The sequence below is a fragment of the Chaetura pelagica genome, unplaced genomic scaffold, assembly GCF_000747805.2.
Source record: "Chaetura pelagica isolate M959 unplaced genomic scaffold, ChaPel_1.0 scaffold607, whole genome shotgun sequence".
NCBI classification, from domain to species: Eukaryota; Metazoa; Chordata; class Aves; order Apodiformes; family Apodidae; genus Chaetura; species Chaetura pelagica.
Genome location: NW_009953960.1, coordinates 547,472 through 561,673, shown reverse-complemented (window position 1 = coordinate 561,673; position 14,202 = coordinate 547,472). Strand labels below are relative to the sequence as shown.

The window sequence follows — 14,202 nt, the reverse complement described above, 5'->3', positions numbered from 1 at the left end:
CCACCCCCCCCCCCCCATTTGTCTTACCTTCTCAAACCAACAAGAAAGCCTTTAGACAGCAAAAATTATATACTAACTGAAAACTGAGCCAGGGGACAATTTTGTCACATCACTGCCTGTGAGAATCTCATTGAGATCAGTGGTAGCTGTGTCTGTATCCTGGGACAAAATGTACCCAGTTTTGCCAGCTTTTCTAAGAAAATGGTTTTTAAAACTGAGAACATCTGTCAATCTTTTTGAGAATGAGCTATGCCTGCTGGTCCTTTGGAACTTCCAAAACAGACCTCAATCTAACATGTTATGGCATTTAAGGATAATTAATTTCTCTGCGACTGCTTGATTGAAAAGACTGAACTAAGAAGCTGGATCAAGAAGATTAAGACAAAATTATATGCAACTACTGCAAGTGTGATTTGGCAAGAGTTTCAGTAATTATGCTATGTTACTAATTCTTGAGCATATAGATCCAAGAAGTAACTTTTATGTACTATTTCTTTGGGGGAAAAAAAAAAATAAAAAATGAGTAGGCCCCCACTTCTGCATCCATTTTGTGAATAATCCTCTATAATTCTGGAGGAATCCCTGTGCCTTTTTCTAAACCAGATTGTGAACATTTTGGAGAAGAGATAGTACACTGTTTTAATACTGCCAAGACATCTGACTGGACTCTCTAAGAGCTAACAACCTTACAATTGAGAAGGAATGTCCTTGCTGCTGAATCAATGGATGAATGTCAAAGATAAAAGGTCTTTGCTGAAAAAAATTCTGACCCCATTTTTCCAGACTGTCCTTTCTTCAAGTTGGGTTGGCTGTATTATTGCTGCTAACCAGACTGGATGTTGGAGGTCTACCTGCGTGAAGAGATCCTTCTGCATCATTTGATGATTTCACTTGCATCACAAATGAGTCATATTTGTAATTGATTCTCAACCTAAGTATTTTATTAATTAGGTAGAAAGCAGATTATTTTGAGCCTGATGATGTGGCTTTTGGCACACTAGTTGAAATGTTGTAATTTTGCCCAGTGTCCCTTCAAACGATGGAAGTGTTGGAAAAGTGTTGGAAAAGAATGTGATTTTACGCTAAAAAACAAATGAGCACGTTTACAGAGCATGACTGACAGGCTTTTGTTCCTTCACTAAACAACATTAAGAAAATAGAATGCGTCATATTGGTGTCATAGTGCAGAGACTGTGCTGCAGAGATGGTCAGTAAATCTGTGACAAATCTCCACTCTAACAGTCTGCTCTTCAGAAGTGCAGAGATCTTCCATTTCCTTCAGTGGGAATTCTGTAGACAGAAAAACCCAGGCTTCAGAGCTGTTCAGCAAACTTGGATGCCCAGTTGCACCTCTTCCATGAAGTCAACCTTCTGCACTGCAAAGATTTTTAGAACCAAAAATAAAGACCTTCACCTAAGAGAATAAATTGCCCAATATGTAAAAAAATAAATCCTGGCCAAGAGACATTAATCCAAGAATTAAGGCCTTTGAAGTGTAGAGGAGATTATAGGAATGTCATGTCAAAAATGGAATTGTATTTCTGTTGAATATCGGGGGTTTTTAAAATCCCATATTAGTCAACAGAGAGAGAAAACATGAAGAAAAAGTTGTATCTTTTAAATAGGGATTGTCACAGACAGTGAAACATTCCAACAGTTACAGATGTTAAGCATCCCAAGGTTTTAGAGGCTTGATTTTGACGCTGTGGATTCCAGGCAGTAGTCAGAACTGGGAACTTAGGATGTTTTATCACTGCCTGGTGATTTGCACACTGTAATGCAAAGGCAATCAGAGATGTGTAGCGCAAGTACACAGCTGACAGGATAAGCATATCCTATATCCAAGAACTGTATAGGTTGCAAGAGGAAGACCCCCTTCTCTTCTCTCCCTCCTTTTTGTTAGTTTCCCTGTACTCCCTTTTCTCTGTTTCGCCTTTTCCCTCTTTATTTTCCTGTCTGCTCCCTTTTTTTGTTGCTTTAAAAGCAATATATTGTCAAGATTTGTGATGAGAAGGTCTTTGCTCAGCACTCACTTCTGACAGGTAAGTCTGTGCCCCCATATTTATTTTTCACTCTTCCTTCTTCTGTGGCCTCCTTTCTGTTCCTTTACAACTGACCTTGTGGGAGCAAATAATTGCCAGCTAGATGGATGCTTAGTTGACAAACCAATGGCTTTCAGGAGACTTTCATTCCTGGGAAATTTCATGTGGTAATCATGACAAGTCATATCCTGCCACCACAACTCAAAATGAGATGGGAGAGTGGTTTGTAACTAGGCAGCTGTTTACATGTAATCTCCAAGGAAGCAGACTGTCCAGCCTTCAGGGAGGAGGGCAGTCATGCACCAGTCACCTCAGTGACCCAGCGACCTCTCTGTTACAAATACTTGCATTATAAGGTTATGTAACCCTCCCCTCTGCTGTGTTATTGACAATCCATGACAGAAATTCATGGAACCAATTTGACATGGATTTTAACTACTGATGAACTTTTATTGATTGGTGTGTTGCTAGATGCCTTGCCTCTTACCCATTAAATGCTCAGTGCATGCGCATATATTGCTTCTTTTTGCATTGAATTCAGCATCCAACCTTTCCTGCATTCCCAGGGAATGTGAGGAAGCCGCAAGCACTTGGGGATAGATTGATATCTCAAGTGCTGTGGCACATAGCTCATGCATGTCAATCCACTTTACTTCTATGAATAGGAGTCACTTTGCTTTCATTCAGATCAAGGAGTAGATATGTTCTGTCAAAGCATCCCAGAGGCCTCCACAAGCAGTGAGTTGAGCCAGACAGGAACTGGCAATAGCAGCAGGAAAAGGGGGAAGGAGAAATGCAAATTAAGGTTGAGGACATTTTAGAAGAGACAGCATCAAGGTTTGTATAATGTGACAGGGCTCGTTTCTTTTGGCATAGTATGTTACCTGGATCTAGTTTCTTTGACAGAGGAGTTCTCATTTGAGTTCCCATCATGTCACTTATATCCTATAAGCACTTAATCCTGCATAAGTGATAGTGTCACAATACTGTTATGTTCCTTTTGCTAGGTTTGGCCAAGGAATGTATTCACATTCAGGCTTAGATTCAGTCTTAATGCTGAAAACAAACATGGGCAAAAACAGGGATATGTTTGGGGTTTTTTTGTTTTAAAAAATGGGAAGAATTTTCTTTTGCCAGGTCTTGAGAAACAAGCCTGAAGGTGAGAAAGGTGACACAATCTATTTCCACCTGTGCCTCTGAGTTACTTCTTTATGTTCTATGATTCTCCTTAAGAAGTACAGAACATTTTAGCATATATAGGTCAAAATGTGACTCTTTAAAGTACATGCCAGGGAGGTCAGATACTGCCAATACCACTGTTGTGTGCAAAAGTAAAAACTAGGCCCTGAGTATTTTGCCTGTTGTCCATATTATCCAGATTACAGCCAATGCTCTGGTATTGGAGTTGGGTTACATCATAATTTTTTTTCCAGCTTCTATCTGCTTATCACTGAGAGACTTTTGTTTGGAATACTCATTTTGATCAAAACTTGAATTTTGAAACTTCTAAATAGCAAAGTATTACTCCACAAAGGAAAACAAATTAATCAAATGGGTAATTAAGAAGTTCTCAAATACTAAGCTGAAACTTAGCCAAAGGAGTGGCAGATTTTTGCTGGAAATCCATGAGGCCATTAGATGGAAATGTATTACCAAAATATTGGCCACAGTGCGGTATGGATACTGTGCTTTTCAGTGTAACAGTAACACAGAGGCTGGGGTATAACAAGGTTACAGCTGGATCGAAATCTAGTCTTTTTGAACCCAGCAGTTCAGGAGGTTTCATGTGTGGGAATAAATAATCTGAAATGAACACCAATCTTTTTCTATACATGCACATGGGCGTGTGTGCTTATATGTGTGTATATGCATATATAGTGTGTATATATAGAGAAGTGAACATTCTTAAAAGCTATATATGTATATGTGTAGCATCTTATACATATAAATATATGGTCCATCATTCTAATTCCATGCACAACTGCACTATAACCATTGTGGTTTATAAGATCACACTTCATATATGCATGACTCACTGGCTTCATTCATGTTTCCATATGTATGTAGAAACATAGCAAAGCAGACATTCCTAGAGACATTGCAGGACAACCTCATTGAGATGGACATTCTCACCTCCTCCCGACATGACGGTGCTTACAATGATGGGTATGTGACACTTCTGTGGTCTTCCTGTTTACTGTACAGTCATGATCCTTGCATGAAAGCATTTAGTCATATCATGGTGTTTAAGGGCAACACTATTGCTGACGTCTTCCAAGATGGCTTTAAAAAATGAGGTTCTGGAGCTTGGAGCACTGTGTCCTGTACATATTAATGGCAGGCTCATTAATATGCTGGTGAGCCACAGCATACCATTTCATTTTTCCCCTTTTTTGTGTTGAAGTATTTTCTTTAGTAAGAAGTACCTACAGCAAGTTTGATTCCCAAATAAATAAAGATTGATTTTCATGAAAGTCTTAAACTGTTGTGCTGACAGCTTGATACTTGAGTGTTAAACTGCTATTTTTTACATACTTTATCTGACAAATGTCACTGGTGTAAGCCAAGTCTTTGATTTTGACTTAACCACCAATTCTGACATTTTAACCTAAATTTTGGGCACTTATCTTCTAAGTTATAATCAGTTTTTAACTTAACACTTAGTGTCGTAGCTGTTGGCCTTGTGTTAACAGTTTCTAATTTGGTAGCCATCATGAAGATCTAATTGGTGTACTTGGAACACTGCAGGTACCTCTTTGCTCAGAACAGAAATCTGTGTCTAAATACTATCCAAAAGAGAGGAATGTATCTGACTCTTTACAAAAAAGAATGTTTTGATGTAGAGCATTAGTAAAAATAATGAATCTTTCTCTAATGCTCAGCAGTCATGCTTAGAGTACCAATAAAATCATGCTGTAATACAACAAGCACCTGTTTTGAAGAATTATGTGTTATTTTATACTGCATGAATTAGTGGCTTTTCTGCATGGTGATGTTTCTGCATGTGACATTTCTCCCTGTGACTACACAAGCTACTTCAAGGGGAAATAGTAGTGTCTTCATCTGGTATAATCCACTGGCTTGACTGACTCCCAGGGACCCATGCTGATTGCATTTACAGTGGCTGCAAATCTGTCCCCATAAACCACGGCAGAAGCTGCAAACTGCACTAGGGCTGTTTCTCAGTCCTCACAAGCTGCATTTTTGTTTGATATCAGCATGGTGATAGACGAGTCAGATTCATTTCCCAAGTTTCATTTCTGGAATTTGAATGCCTTTTACTTCATGATGTCCCACCAAAATTAGGTTTTTCATTTACGATTCCTGTGGAGACACTTTCCATTGGGACATTTCATTTCAGGAACTCATGGACTGCAGTGGGTCATGAGTCTCATGACTTCATGAGTCTCACACAAGGTCCTCATAGGCTGGCTCTCAGGCTGCGTTTGTAGTAACGGGCAGAATGTGGTGCCTCCCAATGTGTCACTGGACAGGAAATGCTGTTGCCTTTGACAGTAATTCACACTTTTTAAAGGTAGGCATCAAACTCTGGTGCTCTGGACTGCTTTCTGGAAGCAGGTGCCTCTCCCCACTAGCAATACATGACTCAGATTCTGGGCATTGATGCCTTCAGCCATGCCGTTGTCCGATGCTTAAATTTGCTGGGCTGGGACAGTGTGAATATTCCCCTCTGTGACAATTTGGGTGCTATGGAATGGCTTAAGCTCTCTTTCCCCATCTCCATTCACCAATGCCATGAAAAAAAGCTCTCATGCACTGATCAATGAATTGGTAAGCTCCCTCCCCTCTTTAATCTGACCCACACTCCTCTTCAGTCTCCGTAGGGCATTTCTGTGGGAGTGTGAGCAGGCCCCCAGTGCTGCCCGTGCCACCAGTCTGTCGTAGCTGTGCTTGGGGTATTCATCTCAATCTAACGCCAGCTCTTCCACAGAGGGGACTCCAGACCTTGAGGAGTTTTCTGTGGCACTGTTGGCACTGTGATTTTTTTTGTTTTGCTGTTTTGTTGTCCTTTACTCTCTGTGACTTGCCTTTGATATTGATTCTTCTCCTTCTTGCATGCCGTCCATGTCCGTAGCCAGCGTTGTGTGGAGCTGCTTTCCTCGTCCTGGCAGCAGTCGTCATCCTCCCACCCCACGTGTCCCTCAGCTTTGATTTGTGTGAGGTATCACTTGCTGTTGGTCTTTCTTCCCTCAGGCACTTCCTGTTCAAACCTGGAGGCACTTCTCCCCTTTTTTGTACAACATCGCCGGGATATCCCTTGACATCCAGCACTGTGTACTCACCTCCCCCTAGGCCCCTTCCCAGAAGTACCTTCTCTAGGCCTGCCTTTAATCTGAAGAAACCCTATAAGTACTGTAACTGGAAATGTGCTGCTCTGAGTGCTATTGTCATCTCAGTCACACTGGTGATCCTGCTGGCGTATTTCATAGGTAAGCTTATTTCTGCTGGTTTGTTGTTGTTTGGTTTTTTTCTGCTTTTCTTTCCTTTCTTTACAAACCCACCCATAATGCTAAAGTTTGGGAACCAGAGGGTCGAGGTCATCCTACAAAGTAATGGGGAAATGAAGCCTCTGTGACTGAACTGATGACACAGTGGTATGATAGGGAGCCTAACACATCATAGAGACAGAAGAGCTTATTAAGACATGAGTCCTGTGTTGTTTTCCCTTCAAATGCCATTGACTGTTTACTTTCTGCAAAGGAAAGTACCTGAAGTGAGACAAACCCACCTGGTTTTATCAAAGCAGCCTATTAAAATAGGCAGTGAGGTCCATGTCCCAATCAGAGTTACATCCAGGTCCATGGGAATTCTTTGCCATTGACTTTGATGGGAGCAGGGTCAGAACAGAGATTCTGATACAAAAAAAAATGAGGTTTTATTCTATCTTTTAGTGGCACATCCTAGTAATTTAACCAATGATCTTGAACTTCACAGGTGACCTGGAGGATGTGGAAGGACTGATTTAGGTTGTGGTCCAACAGGGTCTTCTTTGAATAGAGGAGCTGGAAAAATTTGCTACTTGGGTGGAGTAGCAGGGGATTTTTCTTGTGCTGTGCATGATCTGAATTCATTTTGTTTATAAGAGTTGTCATTATTAATTGCAAAATAAAAGTGTTCTCAGTGTTTATTGCAAAAGTCATTGATGTGTTAGAAGTGAAAATTGTATTTTTCAGCCTTTAAAGTTGGGATGTTATCATTACTTTTTCTTCAGATAGATTTGATATTTTTTTGTTATTAATACTTACAAAGGTCCATTCCTAGACTCCTGATTTTAAACCATCCATTGTGCAAACTCCATTTGTCAGTCATTTGCAGATGTGATCATAGGTTAAAGAAGCCCATTTCTTGGGGCACAAATGAGTCTTTTTGATTTCGCTCTGATTTCCTGTGCACTAATGATCTATAAAAGGTTGTGGTTAGAATTACAAATCATAGCCTGGATCGAAAGACTGTTGCTTTCATTTCACATGAGTATAGTTAGCACTACCACAAATAATTACTTTTGCTCTGTTCCTTTTATATACACTTCCTTAATGACTGATACTTTTCCACTTCTGCCTTGCATCATACTCTGCTCATTTTAAGCCTCCTGTAAGAGAAGCAGGAATAATTAATTAACCAACATTAAGTCAGCAGCAGTTTGATGAAATATGCAGTCAATTTTCATCATTTGCTATGTACACTTGGACTTGCCTTTCTCATTTGTCTGGTATTCTCCTTATACCCTGAACATGGTTCCTTTGGACATTATCTCAGTGTGTCAGAGGAATAACTTTATAACTCAGAATAGTGGTGTGTGTTGATTCTGATGGAGGAGGTGTGTGCCTTTTGATAGACTGATAAGATATTGGTTTGCCATTCTGTATTCTCCAACTCAAAAACCTTTTTGAGAGTTCTGAACAGATCAGGCTCCTTTTTAAAATCACAGTTCAAGTGGTTAGAAGGTAGATCCATTGAGGGCTCTCCCATCCTTTTTTCCCCATTCAGATGAATTCTATTGACTTTCCCAGTCTCCACGGATGGCTGGCAAGGTGCCAGTAATGCTGATCAGGTTGAACTTCTGTAATTATGGGTCATAATTGCTAATTTCTAAAGGAACTATCAATTATTAAAAATCAAATTCGATGGTTCAGTTCAGCATAAACATATTTAGCAAAGATTGTCTCTACCAGACCCAGTGGTCTAATCAACAAGCAAAAAGGCAGATATTTAATTAGATTTTGATGAAAAATTGTGTTTAATTTCAAGTATAATCAATTATTAATTACTGTAATGAGTGACTCTGGTGGGGTTTACTAATTAACTCATTTAAAAATTATGAATAACCTTTTCATTTGTAATTATTTTCTCCATCCTGTCAAGTTGCAGATGAGAATTGTATCACCTAACTCAAAAGGAAAAAAATTAATCAAGGAGTCAAAATGTTTGTAGTTTTCAGTAAGTTAAGCTGGGTCATTTTACATTTGATAGAAACTACACAGTTCTTAACAGGAACTTGTTCATTCTTTTGAAAAGACCAGTTTGTTTTTCCTCCAGTTTTGGAGCTTTTCCTTGAATATTTGCATAGTTGTATTTTCTTATAGATACCTTTCCTTATTTAAGAAGTATCTTACTCTTTTCAGTGGCATGGGGACTATTTGAGTGGTAAGGTATAACTTAATCATGGGTAAGGTCTAATCTATATAACAGCTCGTGAGCACTGGGAACCTGGCTACTTTCCATCTGCTCTTGTTAGTTAAAACAAGAATAGAAATTATCTTTTTAATGGCCAGTTTCATCCTCCAAAGCAAACTGAGGTTTTTGGAAAGACTCCCGTTTAAGTGAGTGGACTTTGGATCAGGTCCCATGGCAGTGGCTTGGTGTTTACTCTTATTTTTTTTTAGCAGTGATTGGTTAATAGAAATAATACAGGCTAATGCCTAGGGCTTCAGGAATCTCTTCACAGCATCAGGTACGTCACATTTATGCACTTGGATGTTAAAACCTACCTACTGCAAGCCTTTCCTTCCTGTACAGGTGTTTGGAGCTAGAGACATCAGGAGATCCATAAAGGACTCTGCTGTTGGTGATACTTTTTGTGTGATGCTCAGACACAACTATAATGGTCAACCATCTGAGGCAGGCAGCACTGCATGGGAACAATGAGGCACCAGGTCCTTTCAGAAGTTCTTTGCTGAAGCCAGCTCATTTTTAAAGTTCACCTGAAACACTTGCAGAATCATTTGTTTAAGGCTAAGAGGCAGAATTTCCATTATTTTATTAAAGGCTTTATGGTGTTTAATAGTCTGAGGTTCATTTATCTTGCTGGGATTTTTCAAAGAAGAGGAGAGGAAGCATAAATAGAAGTCCATGGGAGCTGAAAGGCTGGTATCATGTGTCAACACTATGATCAGGCTGAAGGTTTTACAGGGCTGAGTCACTGGTCTGGAGAGATAATGACAAACAAAATATAACAGGGTGTATTAAGCAGCAGAAGCTGGTTTTCATTTGAATTAACCAGCTTTTCATTGACTTGTTGCCACCTTTTCAAATATTCAGAGACACACTCAGGCAGGGGTAACAATGCACATCAAAAGTTTTGCACACACACAGCTTATGCAAATCTAATGAACTCCACAGAAGCTTGTCTTGTGTGGTGAGAACACCAAAGCAGTAGCAGATGGGGGATGCAACTTTAAAATGCTGGAACCACTGACATGCAGGGACTCTTTAAGCAGCCTCTAACTGACCTGCAAATTTACTATTCCAGGTCATGAAGAGACACCACTTTATAATTAAATCTCCCATTTTAGGACTGTCCATTCAATTCACATTTAAATATGGAAAATTTTCATGGCTTTTGCTGGGATGTGATGAGGTCTCTTGGCCATGGAGCTCTGCCTTGGAGTGCTAATTTATAGTGAGATTCTCATGGCAGAGATAATACCACAAAGTACATTGCTATCCAAACTACTTTGCCATCAGAGTTTCTGTACCTGGTAGATGCCAGGCCTGCTAGCATAGAGGTATAAAAAATCTCTGACTATGCTGTGGTGTCTGGGAGGAAGATTTCTGAGTTTAGAAACAGAAAAGACCTGTTTGTACATATCTCCATGCCCAGCAGCTGTTTGGCTAGAGCCACAGAACAGTTTCTAAACAAAATAGCAGTGGAGAATAGTTTCTTTCTTTTGAAACAGAAAGTATTATCTTCTGGCTAATGGAGATTCCAGACTATATGGAAGTACAGTTTGATGTAGTTAGGCACTTGCAATTTTCCTATACTTAAGCATGTGCTGCGGTTGCATTGCATGAACAGCAAGAAAGATGGGCATTTGATTTAGATTAAAGTTAGGGCTGGAAAACATATTATGAAGCCAAAACAGTCATTCATTTGATTGGAGTCAGAGCTCTCTCTGCTTTTCAGCTCTGTCTTCATTTCAACTCCATACAGATGCAGCTTCACTTAAAGAGCAGTGTTTGCTTGCTACAGGCAAAAGGCTTTGACAGTAAAGCTGTGCTAGGACTATGATGTTTTTATAAAGTGTCTTTCTGTTATTGTCTAAAAATCACCCTGAAAACTAAATTTACCTAATTTTCTACACAATTCTTTGATGGTATGTAATAAACCCAATTTAAATTAGTTTCCAAACCTCTTAGCTAACTAGTTAGCTATGGATGTATGGTATACCATTAAACCACGGTGTTTACATGCCACTTGACATCAATAGGAAAAGTTGCTAATAATTATTAAACTTGAGCTATATCTGTTGATCGTGCAGTTATACCTTGATATTCAAGTTAAATTATAAATCAGTTTATTATCCTGCCAAGAACTTCCATTTTCTGCTTTATTTTTCTTTTTGGATCCCAGCTTAAGCTCTATTTTGCTACTGGTGCCATTTGTTCTTTGGATTTACAAGGATCTTTCAATATTTTATATTTCCATCCTAGATAAAATGCAAAAATAGTAGCTAAACAATCTGTTCTTGCAAAACCTTTATGTTATGAAGTCAATCTGTCATCTAAAGAGGAGCTTCCAGGTCCTTTCTTGGTTTACTGCACACAGTTCACTCGGGAACTTTGGGTCTCATTTATTTCATTTTATCCTTAATCTAAAACTGTGAGATCCAGTCTCAAAGGCTTTATAGAATAATCAGTAGTATATTTTATTATTTATATTTTATTTTACAGTTTAAATGACATCTATTTCTCTCTTTCATACCCAGTGACATTCGGAAAATAGAGGGCTTTGTTTTTTTCTCTTGCACATGCTCCTCTTAAACTGGATTAACTCCATTTACTTTAGCACTTGTTCAAATGCAGTGAGGGTCAATGGCATCAGTCTTGGTGTATGCAACAGGAGCTAGACCAACCCTGAAAAAGTCTGCATATATGTTTATATATTCCTGAGTGACCTGACTAAAGACAGAATGTACATCAAGACAGATGTTGAATTTTCACTGATCATTCAGAAGTTCATCTTTTCAATTGCAGGAATTTTTTGCATAATTTTTTCCCTATCAGAGAGATAGAAAGATCACAGGGCTTTGTGTTAACCTCAATCACACTACACTCTTGTCCAGGACCAAGTGAGGGCAGCTACTGTGTGTAAAGTTAACAAGAGGCTGGTTGAGTAGCACTGAGCTCAGGAAAGCTGCCTGCAGGAGCCTGGCAAAAGAAACTGTTCCTGATCAGATCCACAAAGTGTTAGTGAATCACTCAAATGTTTCAGGCCCAGTCATGTTACTGACATTCTCCCTTCTTCCTGTCCATGTGCATGCACACACAGTGCTGTATAAAACACAGATAGGTGCCCAAATTCCAGCTCAGTATAGCTCATTAAGGAATGTTATGTATGCATTTTGCCTGTCATGACTAAGAAAAGGCATTAGCTTGTTAGTGCTGTACCTATACACAAGACAGTAATCATCAGAGAGATGAGGCAGACACAAAATTAAAACCAAGATGAAATGTATTTGGTCTTATGTTTCCCGCTGTCTTGTTGTCTTTCATTGCAGCTTTAGGTTCATTGTGGTATGAATAATAATACACCTTATTTTCCATCATTCGCAAAGTCAGAAATAGCTGTTTATATTATTAGAGATTATTAAAATTTATTAGAGATTTGTGTGCATCTCTTTTTCTTTTTCTTTTTTTTTTTTTTTAAATTTGGATTATGCATGTTATGTTTGGAAAGCAGCTAATATTTTTAGTTTAGAGTAAAGGAAATCCAAGTGGTTTAACTGCAGCTTGAAAATAAAGGTGATAAAGGTGATAAAGAGGTGCAAGAGCCCATGTTAAATCTATTCTTGTGAAGATCAGTTAATTTAAGTGGGTGTTAAAAAACTCACCACAGAAACTCCACTAAAGAACATTCACTGTTTTGACCTAAATAAGATCTATAACCTGACATAAGAAGTGTTGGGATAGGAGAAATATCCTATGTATACACAATTGAAAGGGAAACACTGCCAGAAAATGTTACGAGAAATAATAATAGAAGATAATATAAGCCAAATAATTTTGTTGGAGGTGTCCAGTGTGGACAAACTTGGAAATAAAAAGATGTAGGCATTACATTTGATAGCAACATGTTCTGAAACTCAGTGGCAAAACTTCTGCTTTGCAAAGCTGTTAACACTTAGAGTTCAGACTGATAAAGGGCCTTGTCAAGTACTGCATCTTTTTGGAACTAGTTCAGTGTTTGTTAGAAGATCCCATAATTTTCATTTTCATCTTCTTCATATTTTATTTTTTTTTATGTTAAAAGCCATAAACACTATTAGATCATGTTGGTTGACCTCTCAGGACACTGAAGGCCAGTAAACTACAGCTACTTTCCCATTTTACCAAGCTAAGTCACACACCTACTTCAATTCACTTTTTCTCAGCTTGCATGTGCCAGGATCTCATTAACTCTTTTTGGCTATGGAAGATACATTAGGAAAATACAACAACTTCTTGTGCTTCCTCCTTAAGTTATTTTCAGTCTCTACTAGAAGCCCATGTCCCATTTCACCCAGAGAAGTTGTGGCTACCACCTCCCTGGAAGTATTCAAGGCCAGGTTGGAGGGGGCTTGAAGCAACCTAGTCTAGTGGGAGGTGTCCGTGCCCATGTAGGGGGTTGGAACTAGATGATCTTTAAGGTCCATTCCAACCCAAACCACTCTGTGATTCTGTGATTCATTGTCACAACTTGTCCTCTTTTTATCCTAAGTGTATAGGCTAGCCTTTGCCATGTTTTGTTTGAACCTTAAGCACATTTGTGTGAATTATTCAAATTTAGTAACTGTCCAGCTCTTCACTTTATCTGTTCCATCCTCATAATTGTATTTGACTTTGAGTCATCTGCATATTTAGTCATCCATGATTTTATATTTACTTATGTAACATTAATGTAAATGTTGGGTATTTTCAGACTAACTATCATATGTTGAATTTCACAAGAAAATTTAACATTTTATGATTATTCACCAGTGATGATAATTTTGGAAAGTGTTTGTTTCTTTAATTGAAAGTCATACCAGATTAAATGAAATGTCTTGCTAAACTGTAATCTTGTCAAAAGAAATGAATAACTGTTTCATTCTTAAGATCTTTTTTTCAGAAAAGCAATAGGGTTGGCTTGAGTTGCAATACATTCACTTTCTTTGTTATTTTTCTGTTGAATTCTGTGCTATGTTTTCCATTATTTTGTCTGTAATAGATGTCAGGCTACCCAATCTAAGTGACTTGCATCCTCTTCTTTTCACAGAATCACAGAATCTTAGGGGTTGGAAGGGACCTCAAAAGATCATCTAGCCCAACCCCCCTGCCAGAGCAGGGTCACCCAGAGCACATCACACAGGAACATGTCCAGGCAGCTTTTGAATGTCTCCAGAGAAGGAGACTCCACAGACTCTCTGGGCAGCCTGTTGAGGGCTCTGGCACTCTTCGCAGTAAAGAAGCTTTTTCTGATGTTTACATGGAACCTGCTATATTCCAGTTTGCACCCATTTCCCCTTGTCCTATCACTGGACATCACTGAACAAAGCCTGGCTCTGTCCTCCTGACACTTGCCCTTAACATATTTGTAAACACTGATGAGGTTACTCGTCAGTCTCCTCCAAGCCCAACAGACTCAGCTCCCTCAGCCTTTCCTCATCAGGGAGATGTTCCA

At 38.9% G+C, this 14,202-nt stretch overlaps 1 protein-coding gene across 1 annotated transcript in view; it reads left to right on the top strand.

Annotated features, from left to right (window-relative positions):
- The window catches only part of TENM4 (teneurin transmembrane protein 4), a 358,617-nt gene that overhangs the window by 144,859 nt on the left and 199,556 nt on the right, over positions 1–14,202 (top strand). The window contains exons 4-5 of the mRNA XM_010001914.1: positions 4,110–4,208; positions 6,258–6,493. Coding sequence (XP_010000216.1) covers positions 4,110–4,208; positions 6,258–6,493 — 335 coding nt within the window. The remainder of the gene's footprint in view (positions 1–4,109; positions 4,209–6,257; positions 6,494–14,202) is intronic.